Source organism: Malania oleifera, chromosome 5 (assembly GCF_029873635.1).
Source record: "Malania oleifera isolate guangnan ecotype guangnan chromosome 5, ASM2987363v1, whole genome shotgun sequence".
Classification (NCBI taxonomy): domain Eukaryota; kingdom Viridiplantae; phylum Streptophyta; class Magnoliopsida; order Santalales; family Ximeniaceae; genus Malania; species Malania oleifera.
This window is the reverse complement of record NC_080421.1, coordinates 106,332,524-106,353,864: the sequence shown is the minus strand read 5'-3', so window position 1 is coordinate 106,353,864 and position 21,341 is coordinate 106,332,524. Positions and strand designations below refer to the sequence as shown.

The window sequence follows — 21,341 nt, the reverse complement described above, 5'->3', positions numbered from 1 at the left end:
TCAATTCTTTGTCTTTGCTGATGTCACCTTTTTTGATACCATACTACTCTGATTCCTTGAATTTTGTTGACCTTGATGAGTCCCTTCCCTTGCCTTGCCTTCTAGATCCAAACCTAGTATCTGTGCCCAATACTCCTACATCTCCATCTAGTTTAAGTCCTTTTTGTCGCTTGAATCATCCCAATTTTCAGGTATACACATGGCGACTCAAGGGGGAAGTGCCTCCTCTAGGTTCTACTACTGTGCCTCTAGTTTCCTCGTCGGATGATCTTATTTCTCGTGATGTTGATCCTCTAATAGTTGTTCGAAAAGGTAAACACAAACCAACATCCAATCTCTAATTTTGTTTTTTATGATTTCTTGTCATCCTTTTATTGTTGTTTTGTTATTAGTCTGTCATTTGTTGCTCTTCCAAGATCTATTTCTAAAGCCCTATCCCATTCTAGGTGGAGGATGGTAGTGGTTGAAGATATGTGTGCATTACATGATAATGATACTTGGGATTTGATACATCGTCCTCCTGATAAGTCTGTGGTTGGTTGTCATTGGGCGTACAATGTGAAGGTCAATCCTGATGGTTCTATGGCTTGTCTGAAGGCCCGCCTTGTTGTTAAGGGTATACTTAGGTGTATGGGGTGGATTATTCAGACACACTCTCCCCGGTTGCTAAACTTGCCTCAATACATTTGTTTATTTCTTTAGCCACTGCTTGTCATTGGCCTTTACATTAGTTAGATGTGAAGAATGCTTTCCTACATGGTGATCTTCATGAGGAGGTATAAATGGAGCAACCCCTTGGGTTTGTTGCTAAGGGGGAGTCAGACTTAGTATGTCGGCTCAAGAAGTCATTGTATGAATTAAAACAATCTCCAAGATCATGGTTTGGCCATTTTAGTGTTGTAGTACTTGAGTTTAGTCTTCATCGGTGTGCAGTAGATCACTCTATATTTTATTGTCATACTCCATCAGACAGTATTTTGTTTATTGTATATGTGGATGACATTGGGATCACTAATGATGATGATCGTAGCATCCAAGACCTAAAGCTTTTTCTTCAGAGTAAGTTTCAGGCCAAATACTTGGGACCATTGTAGTACTTTTTGGGTATAGAAGTATCGAGATCTCGTACAGGAACTGTCTTATCACAAAGGAAGTATGTTCTTGATCTTTTAGATGAGATGGGGCTATTGGGATCCAAACCTGTTGATACACCCTTGGATCCCAATAGTAAGTTAATGTTATATATGGGTGCTTTGTTGCCTAACCCAGGTTGGTACTGGAGACTTGTTGGAAAGTTGAATTATCTCACAATCAGTCGAACGAATATATCCTTCGCAAAACAAATGTTGTGAGTCAGCTTTTCGATTCCCTGAGAACAAGTCATATGGATGCAGTAATTTGCATTTTGAGATATTTTAAAGGTGCACTAGGGAGAGGACTCTTCTATCAAGATCGGGGTCACACTCATATTTAGGGATATACAGATGCAGATTGGACCGGATCACCTTCCGATTGAAGATCCACAACTAGGTATTGTATCTTTGTCAGTGGTAATTTGGTGTCTTGGAAAAGTAAGAAATAAACTGTGATAGCCAAGTCGAGTGCTGAATTAGAGTATAGGGCTATGGCACATAGTACATATGAACTTATTTGATTGAAGAACATGTTGAAAGAACTGGGTTTTCCACATTCTGAGCCTATGGAATTGATGTGTGATAATCGAGCTGCTATTCGTATTGTCTCCAACCCTGTCTTCCATGAGTCAGACTAAGCAGATTGAAGTTGATTGCCACTTTATTCGAGAGAAACTTGGTTCATCACGACCACTCATGTGAAGTCATTAGTTTTAGCTTGCTGATTTGTTCACTAAAGACTTGGGAGGTGCTCATGTGAAATTCATTTGTAACAAGCTAGGAGCATATGATATATATGCTCTAGCTTAAGGGGGAGTGTTAATGGTTATTTAGTCTTTTAGCATTATTATTATGTGTTAGAGTTTAGTTCGTAATAAGTCTGAGTTAGTAAGGGTATTATGGTCATTCCTATTGTATATTATAAATAGAGGAAGAGACCTATCATTGAGTTTAGGTCTTCCATTTTACCCAATTACTCAACAGAAAGTATTGCCTTTTGGTCTTCAGACTTGCCAATATGGTTTACTCGTATCTGTCTCCGAAGTTGGTCTAGTATATGCATAAGAACATTATGTTTTTTTTTTTTTTTTGGGTGTGTGTGTCGCAATTTTCTTTCTCTTGTTTTTTTTTTTGTTGTTGTTTGATGTATCTTTATAATTTTTGTTTTCTATTGATTTTATGGACTGATTACTTTATGGAATGATATGCTCAATAATTAAAATAAATAGTTGAAATGGATGGACCCTTGTACAAGATTTTGCAACTTAGTTTATGGCATCGCTTAATACTTTCTAAATTCCAATGGTTGTTTTTCAGTTCTGAAAATTTGTTAGTGCTCTGCAAATTTTTGTTGTTGATTCCAGTGGGATTGTAATTTCCAGAGTTTACTGTTAGTTTTTCTGTTGTGCTCTGAAACTGAATAGCATGTTGATCTCTTAGGAACACTAAAATGTTTGTTGAATTATCTCTATTTTCTTCTTTGTTCAATTCACTTTGTGTGAGTTTTGAGTGGTTTAATAAGGCAATTCTGCATTCTTTTTACCTTCTTCTTATTCATCGAGCAATTACTTGGGCAGCCTAATTGTAGTGGCGTTGGTGGTGTTTAGCTGCTTGAGAATTAATATATCTTCTACTCAAGCTTCTTGAGATGGTTTAATTCATATTCATCTTTGAAGCTGGTCCAGTAATTCTACATAACTTTCTATTTTCTTTGTCACTGTTCCATTTTCTTATACTTTCCTTTTTGTTTTGACTAGATATATATCCTTTTTTCTTATAATGATTTTATCCTTTTTATTGACTAATGGGTTACTTTCTTGGATGAAATTCTGGACAATTAAACAGTCCTTAAATGGGTGAACATTTGGGCATTTGCACAACAATGATTCTTTGTTTCGCAAATTTAATTAAAATTGAACGTCCAATGCATAGAACACTATTTCTTGTGACAAGTGAAGCTTTTTCACATTTCAACACAATCTCTCTCTCTCTCAATCCTTGCTCCTTCCACGCTCCCTTTTGTTGGTTTCAACTTTCAGCATCCAATTTATAGGTTTTCTCTGGTTGGCGAATGTTGGATATGTGGCTCATATTGAGTGGATCACATGCACTGGGAAATCATGGTGAAGCAAGGAACAAGGAAGTAGGCTGCAAGAAGAAACCATCGACTGCTTGGTCGACAGTTCACCCTCGGAAGGAAAACTGTCAACAGTTTCAGTCTGTAGGAATCTGCCTCAGTATTAAACCGTCGATGATTTTGTTCGGCGCTAAACATGGATTTTGAATCGGGAAGACCAGTAGATTGGGGGATTTGGAGGATTTTCCTATGAGATTTACCACAAGAATATTTTAGATAGTTTCTAAGCCTTCTGTACGCATAGGGTTAGCATATAAACATTATTTTATAACCCTTGATGTAAGTTTTGATGATTGATAGTAAAAATCAGCCTCTTGCTCCCGTGGACGTAGGCACATTGCCGAACCACGTAAATTATTGTGTCTTTGATTATTTGATTTCCTTTATTCTCTTTGTGATTGATTGTGTTTTCGTATATTCATCGTTGGTTACTTGCATCGCACGTTTCGATTCAATTTGTGGATTCCGTTGCGCATTGGCATTTAGCACTTTGCACAACAAATTGGTATTAGAGCTATTGGTTGCAATGGTTGGAATTTCTTCAGCGAAGTTCGATGTCGTTAAGTTTGATGGAATGAGAAATTTCGGACTTTGACAGAGGGTTAAAGACCTTGTTGGTGCAACAAGGTATGGTGAAGGCTTTATACGAAAAACAGCCGGAAGACATGGACGACATGAGTTGGAAGGAGTTGGAAGCGAAGACTGTGGCTACTATAAGACTTTGTCTGGTCGATGACGTGATGAATCGCGTCATCGATGAGGAATAACCATTTCAGTTTGGCTGAAATTGGAGAGCCGGTACGTGTTCAAGTCATTGACGAACAAGTTGTATCTTAAGCAAAAACTCTATGGGCTTAAGATGACAGAGGGTTTGGATCTAAATCAACACATCAACGTATTCAATCAGATCATCAGCGATCTGAAGCAGGTTAATGTGAAGTTCGAGGATGAAGACAAAGCGTTGATGCTGCTGAATTCCCTACTTACGTCTCCTACGTATGAAAATCTGGTTACGACTCTGACATGGGGGAAAGAAATTTTGGAGTTATAGGATATCATGAGTGCTCTGTTGAGTTTTCATCAGAGGAAGAAGGTCAATGACGAGAATTCTCAAGGTGAAGGGCTTGTGGTGAAAGGTAATCAGGATCGTGGGAGAAGCAAGTTCCGAGGTGGACCAAGTAACAATAAGGCTCAGTCCAATTCCAGGAAGAGGAAGGACATATGATGTTTTAAGTGTAGGAAAAAGGGGCACATAAAATTGGATTGTCTAGAGAGGAAGAAGGGGGATGCTAAAAGCAAAGAAGGTTCATCAAACATGGCGAATGTAGTGGAAGAAGACTCTGGTAGTGGTGATGGTGATATGCTCTCGGTTTCATTCGGGTTATATGAGCTCTCGGATTCTTGGATCTTAGACTCGGCGTGTTCTTATCATATGATGCCCAACAAAGACTAGCTCACCACCTATAGATTGGTGAATTCTCGTTTTGTTCTGATGGGAAATGATGTTGCCTGCAAAGTTGTCGGAATGGGGAACATCATAATCAAGATGTATAATGGTGTGCTGATGACGTTATGCGATGTTAGGCACATACTAGAGTTGAGAAAGAATTTGATTTCATTAGGAATTTTAGATTGTGACGGGTTTAGTTGCAAGTTTGAACGTGGGGTAACGAAGGTGAGTAAGGGTGTTTTGACTGTGATGAAGGGCCTAAAAGTACCAAGGAATATCTATACACTACTGGGTACTATAGTTGTAGGTGGAGTTGCAGCTGCAGAGTCTGAGTCGGACAGTATTGTTTTATGGCATATGCGGTTAGGGTATATGGGTGAGCGTGAAATGAAGGAGCTTCACAAGAGAAATCTTTTGAAGGGGGTCAAATCATGCAAGCTAGATTTCTGCAAGTACTGTGTGCTTGGGAAATAGAATAGGGTCCAGTTCATGGTAGTCACGCACAAGACGAAGGGAATCCTACATTACATTCATTCGGATGTTTGGGGGCCAGTGAGAGTAGCATCATGAGGAGGACATATGTACTTCGTGAGTTTGATTGATGATTACTCACGAAAGGTCTGGGTGTACTTAATGCAGCACAAGTTAGAGACATTTGTTAAGTTTAAACTGTGAAAATTGAGGTGGAAAACCAGATCGAGAGAAAGATTAAGTGCCTCACGTTAGACAATGACACTGAGTACATAAATTCGAGTTTTAGAGAGTTGTGTGAGCAGCATGGCATAAGGGGAGGCATTTTACATTACGCAAGACACCACAACAAAATGGTGTGGCGGAAAGGATGAACCAAGCCCTAGTTGAAAGGGCTTGGTGTCTCAGGTTGAATGTAGGGCTCGCCAAGAATTTCTAGGCTGAGGCGATGAGTATGGTTTGCTTCTTGGTTTTACAGATCACCAAGGGCATCACAAGATGGGAAAGTTGCCGAGGAGGTGTGGACAAGTAACGAGGTAGACTACTCTGGCTTGAGAGTATTTGGGTGTCCAGCCTATGTGCACATTCCTAGTGAGGAGAGATCAAAGTTTGAGGCGAAGTCTAGACGTTGCATCTTTCTGAGATATCAGAAAGGAGTGAAAGGGTTCAAGCTGTGGGATCCGATGGCGAATAAGGTGGTGATCAGTAAATATGTAGTTTTCAATGAAAAAACCATGTTGCGGTGTACACAGTAAAAAGAAGAGAAACAAGTGTTAGAAAACTGTAGCAACAACGAGCATGTGGTTTAGGTGTAGTTGGAGACTCAGGGCAGAAATGCAAGGAGATCTAGCTCGAGAGATCAGCAGCTGGTGCAGGTGGAGTTGGAGACTCAGGGTAGAGATGATGATGTTCAGAATGCAGGGAGATCTAGCTCGGGAGACCAGCAACATCGCAGTATAGCTGTAAACAGACCTAGACACATTGTCAGGCTACCCCCTCAGGGCAAAAGGCTTTGTATAATTTCCCGCTAACAAGTTAAATATCAATTGTTCAATTAATGGGCTTGTGCTTATGATTTGTGCTCTGTTTCAACTTTTGGTTTTCATTTTTTATCTGCTTTGAAGATAGATTTGTTGACGATTAGTTGCTGGCCTGTTGTTTTGCACTCTCTTTTTCTGATCTGTAGCTGGTGCTGTTGGGAGGTTGTTGAAGTTGGAAGGACTGTTTCTTTTTTCTCTTTTGAGTTGATTGTCTGTTTTGTTTGTTTTGAAAATGCTGCAACTTCTATTTGATGAAGCTTTGGCATGTTGAAATCTTTGTGGCAAATTTTGCGTCATATATAAAAAAATTGATAATTTTTTTCTGGATCCATTTTCGCCCTCTTCCTCTCTCTAGGTCTGTAATTATCCTTCAACGAAAGAGGTGAATCTCTTCAACAATCCTGAAACTCTCTCAGGATTTGCGTGTCTTGCTATATCTCTCTCTGCTGTTTCAAGGAATTCTAGAGTTTTCCAGTTCTTTGCCCAAGGGGAAGGTGAATCTTTTTATGATTTTGCTTTGAATCTCTATCCAGAAATGGTTTTTTTGGATTAAATTATTCATTTTATACACTTAATGATCATATGAATTTAAATATAATTAAAAGAAAATATACATAAATTTCAAAAAATAATAATAAAGCCAATTACAAAATACTTTTACTATTTTTCAATTGTCATGTCCAGCAAAGTCTTGCTGCAGGATATTCTGTAATCATTCATCTTTTCTTTTGTGTTCAGTTTGGGGTTATATGATCACATACTCCTAGTTCTCAACTTCTCTTTTAAAATGCTTGTAAAATGATCTGATTTGTTTTAGGTGTTATGTTTTTCAATACGCATTCAAATATTCGGGTTGCAATGATAAGCTTAATCTGTGGCATTCTGTTACTTTGCCCCTTGTTTTTTGGATATCAAGTACTTTCTTTATTTGGGAAATGAATTTTTGAGTTGTCTGTTTCAAACAAGGAAAACAGTGTTTTTCTTTCCTATGTATTCTTCAATACATTTGCGAGAACATGAGGGAGAAATATCTCATGGAGTATTTTCTGCTCGTTTTTGGGAGTTGATATGGTTCAAGGCAGTTTTTTTTTTTTGTTTTTTTGGTTTGGTTGGGGGGGGGGGGGGAAGGGTTTATTTGTTTATGAGAGTTTTTCTGGGAAGTAATCTAGAGAGGGTCATAACTATAGCTAGATTTTGATGTCTTTCATTCTTACTTTAAAATTCATTTCTATTATTGTTAAAGAGGTGTTAGGCCAAGGTTGTTATGATGGTGTTACAGTGAAACATGGATGTATGCAACACATTTTAATGATAGGGAAATCATAAATTGTTTCATTTTTCAGTTAAATTTGTCATTTAAAATTTACAAGGGGAAAAGGGTAATTTTAAGTGAAGCTCATGGTTTTAATGTGTCAATAGAACTAATCGGTCCTGAAAGCTGAAATTAATGGATTAGGATGTATATGGGTATAAGTAAATCTATCAAATGGCCATGTAAATGGGCATATGTACCTGACTTGTTTATTGCCCGCCCAAAACATGCCCACCCTGCCTGTTTGCCTGACTGTATTAAAAAATTAAGATTATTGTGTTAAAAGTTGCCCCTTCTCCATGTAGTGTCTTTTGACTAGTTTTTCAGTTTCAATTAGGGAAGATTTCTCAATTAGGAAAGATCCTTTGTTTACCATATCCTGTTTCTATTATGCAAACTGGACGGTTTGTCAATCATATGGTTTCATCTTTAATATCCACTTTAAAAAAAAAATAATTTCTCTCATTTTGAAATGAGATATCTATATCTGCATCCAAAATGACTCTGTTGCATTATTCTGCATGAGCCTGATGTAGAATCTTTCATTTTTTTTTATTAGAAAAGAGAATTTGTGAAAAGACATCAAAGGGATGCCGCCCAAGTACAAACAAAAACAAAAAGATTACACACGTTGCAGGGTGTCTAAAAAGTCAAGAGAATCATTAAAAAAATAATCCACTATGTCAGCTCATTACATTAACAATTCTACAATCATTACTAATCCCCAAGGGTGTAGCCAATCCTTCAAAAGCTCTCCTTTTTCTTTCCCTCCACACAGACCAAAAGATGGCAATTGGAATGAGGGACATAGTTTTTCTTATGTAGAGTCATTCTTAGGTGGTAAATTTCATGGATCATGTTTTCTTTAATTGTTTCATCCTTATTATTGATTGATCAATGTTCCAAGCTGCTAATAGAGAATTGGTTAAGTGCTTGGACCTTCACCAAGCATCTTCATGCATCCTTATTGACGATCTTGGATCTTCTTCTTGTGGTCAACCGTTATTTTATCTTCATTGCCAATCTGCTAATCTAGCCAATTGATTGTTGAGTAGGTGGTGTGGTTGCCATCATGACCACCACCATCACATCTTAACAATAATCTCTGGCAAATATAATCAGAAAAAGAATTTGAAGTGGAAGAATTTTTAGTTTGAATGAATTTTTTGCTTCTTTGCCTTTTACTTTCGATGGCTGTTTTGTCCAAAAGTTGCTTAGTTATCTGTATTCTTTGTTCCCTAATTCTAGTTCGTAGGAGCTGTTTGATTTGTGACACCTTTCAACATTCTTGGGAATGTGATGCCCATGCATCTCATTCCCATGTTGTTTGGGCATGGATTCCAAGTGGCAGGTATCTTAACATTCTTGCAAATGACAGATTCCCACAAAACATGAACATCTCATTCTCATCCTACCCCATGGGTAAGTTTTATGGAAATCTCATTCCCATGGGAATCCTACTTTTGTACCAAATTGCCCCTTGTTATTTTGGCGAGTTGGATAAAAATGCCCCTATAATCTAGTCTTATTACACTCTATTATTATATTAAAATAATAAATTATTAATAAAATGAAAATAATATTATTGTGTTATAATAATATAATTTAATTATTAATATTTAGGCACCATATTACCTTGATTATTTTGGTTAATTAGATTATTTAAGTGTTGATTTTTTTTTTAAATTTATGATTGTTGAGGATTTCATTTCATGGATTTAATTAAGTACATATTCTTAGTAATATTTTATGTTGAAACTATAACTATTCTTCATACGTTGGGTATACACATGCCAAGGGGCTAATGGTCATCTTTTTGAAATGCCTGTTAGGATTCCCATGTTCAATCAACATTGACATGAGAATGTTGTGCACATTCTTGGGAATCTAACAACACAATCCAAACAAAAATTTTCCCATGAGGCAGGCATCGCATTCTTTGAAATGAGATCCCTAGGAATGTCATTCCATGGGAATATTTTTTATGCCGCTAACCAAATGTCCCCTTGGCCATTTCATGTTGCATGATAGGTAATCTACAAAGAGCATGTAGCTTTTACATTGGAGATAGCTTTATGAATTCGCTTCATAATTTTATGTGTACAAATCTCATACCCTTATTTATTTCAAGAGCCTTCAAATGTTGTTGGAGTCTTTTTAGCTACTAGCTAATCAGTTATGGTGTAATGGGGGGCAGGGGGCAGTTGAATTTGGGGAATCGATTATGTTTTTTTTTTTTTTTTTGAATGCAAGTCAACTATACATTTGGAGCCATGGCTGGCATCCTAACATGTTGCACTAGTTAAGATACATTTCCAAATGTTGGCTGTTTATTTTATTTTTATTTTTTGGGGGGGGGGGGGGGTTCGAGGAGGGTGTCAAATTTGGGAGATTGCATTGTACCTAACCTGCTGATTTTTTTTGGTAGTGTTTTTTCTTGCTTCTACGCTTGTGAATGCAAAATACATTTTGGAGTGGTGGTTGGCATCCTATTTATGCTGCACTATTTGCCAAAAAATGTTGATTATATGATGTTTTATTTTTCCGCCAAAAGTGAGGGTTATCAATAAATAAATGAAGGTGCCACCCTTCTTAAAAAAAAAAAAAAAGTTTTATTTGATTAAAGAATGAGTAGTTTAGTGTACTTTTTGGTTAGAAGTTTATTCATTACAGTATTTTTTTTTATAGTTATAATCACAATCTTACATTCTGTTTTTTTCATTGTTTGTTTAGTTACCTCCATTGCATCCTATTGTCGTCATGGCCACCAGTTTTGGAGCAAACACGGACATAACAAAATGCATTACTGGCTCAATTAGACCCTCTTGTCAGAAGTCCTCCATCTCCCAACATTATCTATGGAGATCCCCATCTGGTCGCTTCTCTAAAAAGTTGCCATTACTATCTTTGGCTGCTGGAGAAGTGGGAGCAGAAAGAAAAACAAAGGGTTTCCATATACTTTCAATGTCAAAGGCTGCCACTGGTGAAAGTGCAGACAGGGTTGAGACCCTTACATACAAGGATGCAGGTGTTAACATCGATGCAGGGTCAGAGCTTGTTAGGAGAATTGCAAAAATGGCTCCTGGGATTGGAGGCTTTGGAGGCCTTTTCCCTCTTGGTACGATTTCTTCTAATTTTTACTTTTATAGTTTCATATGCATTCTATAGACTGTAATGAGTAATGACAGAAACTCTTGCAGTATTGACTATTGGTTCGAAATGATAAGTAGTTTGTCTCTTGAGTTTTGCTCATGTTGGTACTGCTTGAATAGGTTTTGGCTGTTTTACTACTGGGAGTCTGGGACACGCTAATGTAATTTAAAAACATTATAAGTTTAGTGGAAATAATTTAGAGTGAATTGAATAGTTTTTCGTTTTTAGGTTGTTTTGCACCAAATTTCAGCCCTCTTCTACATATTTGTTGATACGTAATTGTTACATTTGTTTTGGATCAGTTATGGAAAAATGTTTTATTGGATAACCTTGAAGTATTCACCTGTTTAATGCTGTTGCATCCTTTCCAGAAGATCCTTCTTTATTTTCCCTTACTTGACATGACAAATTTACTTGTTCATCAATTAGAAAAAGGATACACAATTTGACTGGAAAGTCTAGGTGATGTAGGACCAGAAGCATGGCAATGGGAGGACCTTCATAAGCGGCTGATTAAGGAGAACTGGATTAATTAATTATTGGATTTCAGCTCAATAGATTTAAGTGTAATTAGTTTATGCTTATGTTTATCCCAAGGTGGGTTTGTAATAGATATGTCTTTTAGGGGTTGATTTGTGATTTATGTATCTTTAGAGGTTTACGATTAATTTCATGTAATTTAGATTTTCTTATGTATGGGGTGTAAAAGCCTTGCAAGAGTTAGTTATTCTTGAATTTGAATTGAGAATGAATATGTGTACTTTCTCCCAATTGTATCTTCTTCTTACCCCATTCTTTCTCTTCTCCGTTCTGCAAAATTTTATTGGTGAATGTGATATTCTGTTCTATTCTCTGTTCTGTCCCTGTTCTATTTTCCATCCACTGCCTCTCTCTTATTCTTCTCCTCTTCTTCTCTTCTTTCTAATTTTCTCCCTTAATTTCTTTCTTTCATTTGTATGCAACTTCATCTGGAACCCTGCCAAAAGGCTTACGAGATCTTGGGTTGATAACACTACCTTAAATGTTTATGAAAGATGTTCAATTCCTATCCAAATTGATGACTTCTGTTATTGTTTGATGTGATATAATGCCCATGAATATTAGCCATGTAAAATCCTTGTTTCTTCTTGGTTGGATGATTTTAGTGTCTCGAGGACATAAAAACACATATCTTTCACTACAATGATAAGATTATTTTGAAGCCTGCTTTACCAAGCAACCTAGATGTAAATGGCAGCATTGAACATGTCAAAGTTACTCAACTTGAAGACACTACAAGCAAGGGCATGCATGTGTTTGCAGACATAAAAGTCGTCAATCCATTCTTATTGTTGAGTTTGTCATTCCCAATATGTTCATTGATGCCAATTCTTGATTCAAGTCTTTGGTGCTGCCAAAGGAATGCAATTTCTTGCATCACTCGAACACTGACTTTCTAAGAGTCCAAGTTAGTTGCTTCTTACTTTTGATCCTCCAATATTTCCAAATTTGAGGTCGAACTTGTCTAACTGGGGGAGATTTGATGTTCATAAGCAGAGCAATGATGAACTCTCTTCGGAAGCTGATTAAGGAGAACTGTATTAAGGAATTATTGGACTTCAGCCCAATAGGATTAAGAGTACTAAATTAGGCTTATGTTTGTTTGGGGGTTCGTTTGTAATAGATATGTATTGTAGGGGTTTATTTGTAATTTCATGTATCTTTAGGTGTTTGTGTTTGGGCTATCTTATAAATAGAGTGTGAAAACCATGTAAGAGGTTGTTATTGTTGAATTTGAATTGACAATTGAATGTGTTCTCCTCCCCTCTCCCCAATTGTATCTCTTCTTCCTCTCTTTTTCTTCCTTCTTCCTCTCTTCTTCTTCCTTGTTTTGTTAATCTCTCTTCTATCCTCTATTTCTCTTTGGATTTCTCCCTTGGCAGCAATTCCTTGATGCTGACCTGTACCATTTGGTGTCAAAGCCACTTTGAATTAAGACAAATTTGTTACTCTTTTTTAACCTCTCTATTGTCATAAAAGGGTTTGGGCTGTAAAAAGTTTGTTCACTCCTTATTGCTGTAGCTAATTTGTCTTTTGCATACAATAGTTCTTGTTATTACGAGTGCTATCAACATACACCAAATTTAATTAGTATTATATGAGAAAAAGTTAAAGGATTTAAAAGCCCTTTAAAATTAAATGCGCATATTTTGTTGCTTGTAGATGTAGAGAGTTTCTCCAACTAGTTGTATATCCTTGTTCAGTTGATAAAATATTTGTCCTTAATTTTTTCAACAAGCTGAATCAGATTATTTAAGATTCTTTCATGCAGTGTGCAAATTTTTTACTTTTCTGCAAATCTATATGCCAAATTAATTTTAATCAGTTTTATTATATAAGAAGAGATCCATCAATTTATTAAATGTGTAGCTTGCCTTGCTTTTGTAGGGAGAGATGCATCCACTGATCCTTGCTTTATGTAGCGTTCGTTTTCCTCTCTAGTAAAATTTTTAAAGGAACCCAATTGTTATCTGGGTTGTTGTCCTATGTTGTTTGTTTTTGTTTCTCACCAAGTCTTTTGAACAGGGGACTCGTATCTTGTTGCTGGTACAGATGGAGTTGGAACTAAACTTAAGCTTGCTTTTGAAACTGGAATTCACGAGACCATTGGGATTGATTTGGTAAATGCTGACAATAAAAATTTCCCAGTTGATAATAACCTTCCTTGTGGTCATCCCCTTTTGGTTGCAATGAGTATCATTTTAACATTGTAAGTGCTATGCTTTTGATCAATTAATCATAACATTCATTGTGTTCTTTCACTTTAGGTTGCAATGAGTGTCAACGACATTGTTACATCTGGTGCAAAGCCTTTATTTTTCCTCGACTATTTTGCCACAAGCCAACTTGATGTTGATCTTGCTGAAAAGGTATTGCAAATTGTGCAGAAATTATTTTGGCCGCTTCTGCAATATGCATTATTAAAATTATTATTTACCCTGAAGAATTGTTAACTTTGCTGCTCATGCTTTCTTAGGTTATAAAAGGAATTATAGATGGCTGCCAACAAGCAGACTGCGCTCTTTTAGGAGGCGAGGTATTTTCAAATTTGTAGCATATTTCAGTTATTGAGGGGTGATGTTAGTTACCCAATAATATTTTGTGTAGTATTGGTGCTGAAGAAGATAAGAAATACAATGGAGTAGTATGTTACTGTGTAGTTTAACAAGTGCAAGAGAATACCATCAACCACAGAAACTTGAGTTTGGTTCTGCATGTCCAATTCATGTCCTCTTTTTGTGTGGTCACTGGTGAAGATAATTCCTTTAACCACCCAATGGCTAGATAATTTCTTTAACTATGTTTTGTGTGCGATTTAGGTGCACTTGGTATTTTTCCCTTGAAAAGTAAAATGTGTGAAACTATGTATTTGCATAGCATTGATGTCTGTAGAACAGAGAATGTTTAATATTACTGGAAACTTGTTGTCTTGTAGGAAGAAGATGTGTTGTCCATTTCAATCATATTGTGCATGAATTGTGATGAATATTTTTGACATTTTGAGTGCCTTTTTCCTTGTTAAAATTGGAATTACATTGTGAGAAATGATTGAGCTTAGTGGATTTTCTTTGCTTTTCAGACTGCAGAGATGCCAGATTTTTATGCAGGCGGTGAATATGATCTCAGTGGTTTTGCAGTTGGCATAGTAAAGAAGGATTCGGTTATTGATGGTAAAAATATTGTGGCTGGAGATGTCCTCATCGGTTTGCCATCTAGTGGAGTTCATTCCAATGGATTCTCTCTTGTTAGAAGGTTAGTCTTTTTTTAATGGAAGAAGAAAAGAAGAATAAATATATTGGCACAAAGGGATACAAAGTATGTTACCAAAGGAATATATCCAGGAAAAGTGTAAAGAAGTTTGCAAAACGAGTGCTTGAAGGGCAGTTTGGATTTCTTTTTATCTATACTAGCTTCAACGATTAAACAATACGTAGTATGCCAAAATGAGTGCTTTTTCTTTGTTTTTAGACCTTTTCATGACTGCTATATGCAATATCCTTTATGATAGATAATATATATCATTGCAGGGTTTTGGCCCGAAGTGAACTTTCTCTAAAGGATCAACTTCCTGGTGCAGCCGTTACATTAGGTGAAGCTCTGATGGCCCCGACAGTTATATATGTAAAGCAGGTGATTCCTTGCTACCATACTCGATGTCACTACAATTGATGAGGCACCAGAAATTTATGAATCTCATTTATTTTATTTGTCAAACCAGGTTCTTGACTTGATCAACAAGGGAGGTGTGAAAGGAATAGCCCACATCACTGGTGGTGGTTTTACAGACAATATACCTCGTGTATTTCCAAGTGGTCTTGGAGCTGTAATCTACAAGGACTCTTGGGCGGTCCCGCCTGTGTTCAAATGGATCCAAGAGGTAATGAGATGCTTTTTTCGTGAAATCTTTACTGGACTTCATAATTAGTATATTACATTGAACCATCAAATGCTCTTCCAACATGTACACCAAATTTTATCTACTCAAGGTTGTTTGGCTCGAGTACGGGACATGGCAAACGCCATGGTGATCATGACCCTGCTTAATTAAGACAGAGATATTCTAGGAGCATTTTCTGTTCAATTTTTTCCTGAAAATATATCTTTACTCTCTCTCGCTCTCTCTCAGGTGGGAAGTGTGGAAGATTCTGAAATGAGGCGGACTTTTAATATGGGCATCGGGATGGTTCTAGTTGTTAGCAAGGAGGCATCCCTCAGAATACTTGACAACAGGAATACATCTAACATAGCATATTGCATTGGTGAAGTTGTTGATGGTGAAGGAGTAAGCTATGGCTGATATAATTTATTTTTGTTTTTATTTTATTTTCGGCATAATGCCATCATTGTATCTGTGTGGTGAGATGGGATATTCAAATTCCGGCCTTCTTTGATGTTTTGTAATTTAATTTTGAAATGTTCAATGCAAAGAAATTCTTGTTCAAAAATCTCTGTATTTGTATGTATGTGTGCGTTTTGTGTGCACTAGTGCATTTTTGTTTGTGGCTTAAATAGTGTTTGAATGGCCAAAGTTCCATTGTCTTCTTCAATGAAAGAATATTTCATTTAAAATTTAAATTTTTTTATTTAAAACAGATTTATTTACATTAAAAATAGATTTTAAAATAAAATCAAAACATAGTCATCAAAATTAAAATTTTGATTTTAAAATGGATATTACTGGTATCATATCTTTCATTCCATTCCAACAGTCATTAGGTATGAGTATCAAAATGTAGTAATAATATCACGGTGTTGGTTCCATTCCAATCCCAGAATCTCATTCGATCAAAGCTTCTGACTTAATCCAATTATGATATTCAATACGCTACCATCTTCAGATGAACAAAAACCATCTCAAGGTTTTGTCATGAATAAGGTCGGAGATACCGACCAGAAGGGAATCCTAGTAGATCGAAGGGCTCGGATGAGGTGGTTCACTACAGGGGAGCTCGGACAGAAGGGTTCCGAGTTGATCGTCAGATTGAAGATGTCGAGCAGGTTGAAGGGCTCGGACGAGGCGGTTCGTTACAGGGGAGCTCAAACAAAGGGCTTGAGGGGCTCGGACGAAACGGCTGGGCGCAGGGGAGCTCGGACCGAGGGTTCGGAGCTGAGGTTGGCAGAAGAGGCCGAACCGAGTGGGGGGGCTTGAGTGGGTCGGCCACTCGTAGGTCAGCTCTTCGCAGCCCGAGCCGTCGTGGGCCGATGCATGGATCATGTGGCAGCTGAGTTGGGTGCTGGGCCGAACTCCCTCAACGGCTCATTTGTCTCTTAAGTGTTAAGGGGCCAACTGCAGTAGAGCGCATGAGGTATTCTAGAATAGTTAGTTAGAGTTTGTTATGTATAAAGCTAGGGGTCAGCGGGAATACAGGGGAGTAGAAAATTGGGAATCAATTTGTTTTTTCTATTTCTGGAGAGTGGCTCTCTCGAACCAGCCAACTTGTTCTTTTTTATTTCCATTTCCTTTGTATGCATGGCAATATTAAATTTAGTTTATCTCTGTAATTTCATTCTCTTGCAAGTAATTCTATCAATCAAGGAATTATCACAACCTTGAGTTCATTACAAATTGTGTTGAGTTCATTCCATTTCAATTGGGTTCATTACAGGTTTAATACCAATTTACCATCCAATACTAGATCCCATCTCGAAAGTTCTCCCAGTCAATACCAACGAACAACTTGATGGTAAACTCACCGATTAACCACCAAAGTTCGAAACCAACAAACCAACTCCAAAGTGAGTCTTACACAACTGAACTCCAAAGATGCATTATTGTTATATAGTTGAGGATCTTATAATTTGTTTGGTGTATAAGAATATAATGGAATTGATTTGTAAATTTTAAAAATTTATTATATAATTTTTTATTTCAATCACATTCAACCTATTTCATTCTATATCAAACATTTGTTCGACCTCAAAACAAGCATACAATTCAGTAAAGAAGCAAATGAAAAAGAGAAATGGTGGAAGATGATCCTTTTGCTCCTCGCACAACTCCATAAAGTTCAAAAAAAAAAAAAAAAACCTAGTGTTAAGCTCCAGATAGCATCAGCATTTGGTCTACCACCAAAGCTAATTATTTCCAGTGGGATGCCCCTAATTCCCACCAATTCTCTACAACTGATTATCAAATTCCAATATCAAATTTCCATTTCCCCTGTATACTGAATCTTAGTGGTTCAGTCTCCTTCCTCTATTCTTTACAGATTTAGTAGACAATTGTCCCATGGAATGCCTCCTAAGTACATCGTCTTCATGTCCATCTTGTGTGTTCTTCCAGTTTCTCTCCTCAGCAGATGGCAGAAACTGGTAGTCATGAATGACAAAATCTTCTCTTCTTTCGTCTACCCGACGCGAACCCGCCAAGCTCCGTTTGCAGAATTTCCTCCTTTTCCCATGACTAAAATCTGCGTTTCGCCCTGCCCGATTTGCAAAATCCTCTTCATTGAAAATTCTTTTGCTCCCCTCTTCAATAGAGAAATGACCAATATGCTGATGACTCTGGCTCCTACTAGGCCTTGAGCTCCCAAATTTGTGAAACTGTTTCAGCTCAAGCTCATCAAATGTGCTTTCCTCATGGTGGTTGTGTTGAAAACCCCGGCGCTGAATTTCCATCCTCTGGGGCCTGTGAAAATTACGGGCTTCATCGACAAGGCTGGCGACATTCTTCGGTGGATATCTTAGTGGAGGAACAAATGCCCCAGGAACCTGATCCAGAGGAACTAAAGGTCGTTCCTGTGGCAAATAAATTCCTTGGGGGCCCCTGCTTAGAGGAATTGGTGGCTGCTTTCCTCGGACGGCCAGCGGTGTTGATGCTGTAGGAATTTTTTCTTTCCGTGACTTTTCCTTTTCCTTTGGAAGCTTAGAACTGTTAAAGCACAGAGTTCACCAAATTCATTTGAAAATGAAATCAGAAGGCAGCATCTGAGAAAATAGTCATATCTTGTCCCAGGAAAACTAATCAAAAAGTTTAAAGTGATGGGTGCTTTGCAGCTCTCCCAATTTGAGATGGGCAGTGCAGGAAAGTTTTTGATGAAACAGTGCTTCCCTCTTTGTGCTAGAAATTACTTAAATCATCTCAGATTCAAAATTTTCTACTTCTTTTTCTGACTTTTCTCGGCCACCAAACACATATTACCCAAAACATGCGTAATTTGAATAAAGGAAATTGATAGCTTGCAATTAATTAACCGGAACTTGGGAAGTCTACATCTCCAAGCTACTCCATCACAGTTACCCATGTTTTATGACAAAATATCTTTTTAGAACATCATTTATGACCAATATTAAATTTTCATTATTGAGAAAAACTTAAATGGAACCATTATATATGTATATCTCAGAATAATTCTCTAAATATCATATCAGATTATCAGAAAACCCCAAATACGCGTTAAGATAATTTTCAGGATAACCAAACATCAGCATTTAAGATCTCCAACTCACATCGATAGAAACTTACCTGCAAGAATTTGGTGAAAGGGGATAACATTTACGATTAATAATAGGTTAATAGAACATGTTACCTGAATTGTGGGGAGGATTGTGGGAGATCATGGTCAAGTTTTCTCCAATCAATCCCTCTTTCCTGAAGAACAACCTCTCTGGGCCTTCCAGAGCCAAAAGGGTTTGGTTTTCTTTTCTCACTGAACCGGGTTTCAGTAGTTCTTGCTGCTGCTGCTTCTTCTTCTTTCTCTACCTCGTCTGCCCATGAAAAAGCAGATCTGAGCTTGTTAGCGCTTCCCACCATCTCTAACCTGTCTCTGCGCTCTCCTACTTCACTGCGCTGCCTTCCTGCAAGTGGCAACGGCTCTTCTACTGTTTGAATTTCAAATATTGGAGGCTTGGAGCCCAACGCCCAAGCCATATAGAAGAAAATAGTTGCAATTGCCAGCTGTCCCCATATAGAAAGTGACACCACATCCATTCATTTTATTTTGCAGAAAAATACCATAAATGGGATTGAGCTTAGTGACGGGGAAAAAATTGTATTATTAAAGAAAGAACCCTAAGATTTAGGTTGTAATTTTTGTTTTACAGGGAGGTGAATAAAAGTGTGGATTTCTTTGCCAAGTAAGGTAAATCTGGTATATCTCGATCATATAGTTGTCAGCAAGTCAGGGAAATGATTCGATTGGATTTATTGAGATTTCTTTCCTTGCGCTTGTGATGCTTTGTACTATTTTTCGGAGTTTTATTTATTTTCTACTTATAGTTATTTAATTCTTATTTATTTGTTTGGTTGCTGGTCATTGATTTATTGATTTTGAATAAATTTCTTAAGTTAATTTTAGAGTCATGGGGTTTGTTGTTTTCAAATCTCAAGGTTGGAATCATGGTATTCCTTCGCTATAAGTAATGAGTATTCTAATAAAAATAGGAGGTGTCATCCTCTTTTTAAAAAAAAAAAAAAATCATAGAAACATTAGTAGGGTAAACATATATATGTTTAGGGTTTGTTTGGATTAAATATTTTAGTTTGAAAAAGAAAAGAAAAGGAAAGGAAAATAAGAAAGAAACTTATTTATTACTATATTTTTCCTCTATATCGAATATTATTAAAAATAAAATTTATTGTAAGATGATTAAAAATTAAGAAAATTTTTGTGTAAATGATTTGTAAAATAATATTTTTATTTATTGATTTGATATATTTTTTATTTTCTTTTTTACTTTCCTTGATAATTGAATATGAAAAAGTGGGTTTGTTCATATTTTCATTACCTTTCCTTAAATTTTCTAAGTTCCAAACAATACCTTAATGATTGGGAACTCCAGCCTAAGCAAGTCATTCAAACCCATCCAAATGATACCAAATCCGAGGGTAAGTGCATGAACTTAATATTAAAATATTTGGAGATTGTAAGTGCATTTTAATATTAAAAATTAATATATTGGTGGATGTATACTAGGGAAGTGAAATGTATCTTGGAAGGGATAATATATCTTTACTTTTATTGACTTATGATATTTAAAAAAAAATCAATTTATTGTAAATGCTTTGAACCTATACATATATTTATTTATTCCAAATACATTTCATCAATTAAATTCATATACTAAAGAGAGCCTTGTGAAGTCAAAGTCATAAATAGACCCATTGACATTGACATTGACATTGACATTGACATTGACAATCTCATTTCTCACTAATCCTAGATAGTGTAGCTAATTAAGGAAAGTTAATTGCTGCCCATAGCTTAATTAAAGGTATGTTTCTACTCTATTTTTAAAATTTATTTTCATATGTTTTCACTAAATATCAAATTCAAATATTTTAAAATAAATAACAAAAATAATAGAATAAAAAAATGAATTTATGTTGAGACATGAATCTCTCGTTTTTTTTTTAGATGAAATTTATGAAAAATTTTATAATTTAGACTTTAGGGTTAGCCTACAAACCATACATATCACCTCTTATCTTTTCACGATATATCAACCCGACTAAATTGTATATTCTCACTATTTTTGCATAATGGTGCTTTTATTTGTGAACTCTTCTATTTAATCCTAGAAATATGGAATGAAAAATATGTATTTTTTTCTTCTTCTGATTTTATTGTTTTGAATTTATTGTTTGTTTTCTTCAAATAGCAAGTGATTGAGTTCAGTAGTTCCTCGTATAGAATTATTGACTCTAAAGAGATAGTGATATGGAGAAGACAAAATTGTTTACATCGATAGAACTAAAATCACACCTTGTTTCAATATTAAAAGACTCTAATTAAGATATTAGAAAAATACTTTTTCATAATACAGCGCTTGTCGTATATTCGTAGAGTATTATATAAATAGATAAGAATTACACATTTTCAATTTCGGAAGAGATAAAATCAAGTTTAAGATGTTATATTTATGAGTTGTTAAACCGCTAACAAATTCTAAAAGACCAAAATTGGGCGTTCGATATTTTGTATGTGTCTTTTCTTTGATTTGGGGTATTGAAGAGGTTTGTAAGCATATAAATAGATACATTTGCAATTACATTTTAATGCTTGTACAAATTCTTATTTCAATGTAACTTATTCACATAATCTAGCAAAATTTTGCTCAAGTAGTAAGAGCGGACTTATGACTTTGGTAACTTCAAGGTCACGTG

The 21,341-nt window shown here is 36.2% G+C and overlaps 2 protein-coding genes across 3 annotated transcripts in view; one reads left to right on the top strand and one right to left on the bottom strand.

The window, feature by feature from the left end:
• The window catches only part of LOC131155197 (phosphoribosylformylglycinamidine cyclo-ligase, chloroplastic), a 29,224-nt gene extending 13,543 nt beyond the window's left edge, over positions 1-15,681 (top strand). The window contains exons 2-10 of one of the 2 annotated variants that reach the window (XM_058108153.1): positions 6,587-6,725; positions 10,277-10,661; positions 13,262-13,356; positions 13,504-13,605; positions 13,713-13,772; positions 14,316-14,488; positions 14,764-14,866; positions 14,955-15,113; positions 15,363-15,681. In XM_058108153.1, coding sequence (XP_057964136.1) covers positions 10,304-10,661; positions 13,262-13,356; positions 13,504-13,605; positions 13,713-13,772; positions 14,316-14,488; positions 14,764-14,866; positions 14,955-15,113; positions 15,363-15,533 — 1,221 coding nt within the window. In that variant the 5' untranslated portion in view covers positions 6,587-6,725; positions 10,277-10,303 and the 3' untranslated portion in view covers positions 15,534-15,681. The remainder of the gene's footprint in view (positions 1-6,586; positions 6,726-10,276; positions 10,662-13,261; positions 13,357-13,503; positions 13,606-13,712; positions 13,773-14,315; positions 14,489-14,763; positions 14,867-14,954; positions 15,114-15,362) is intronic. The other variant, XM_058108154.1, reaches the window with a different exon arrangement.
• A 1,383-nt stretch (positions 15,682-17,064) lies between these two features.
• On the bottom strand, positions 17,065-19,166 carry LOC131156102 (uncharacterized). The gene is made up of 2 exons (XM_058109549.1): positions 18,766-19,166; positions 17,065-18,107 (listed from the first exon to the last, which is right to left on the bottom strand). Exons 1-2 carry the CDS (start codon positions 19,164-19,166, stop codon positions 17,411-17,413), a joined length of 1,098 nt encoding a protein of 365 aa, XP_057965532.1. The 3' UTR covers positions 17,065-17,410.
• Positions 19,167-21,341: the final 2,175 nt, after the last annotated feature.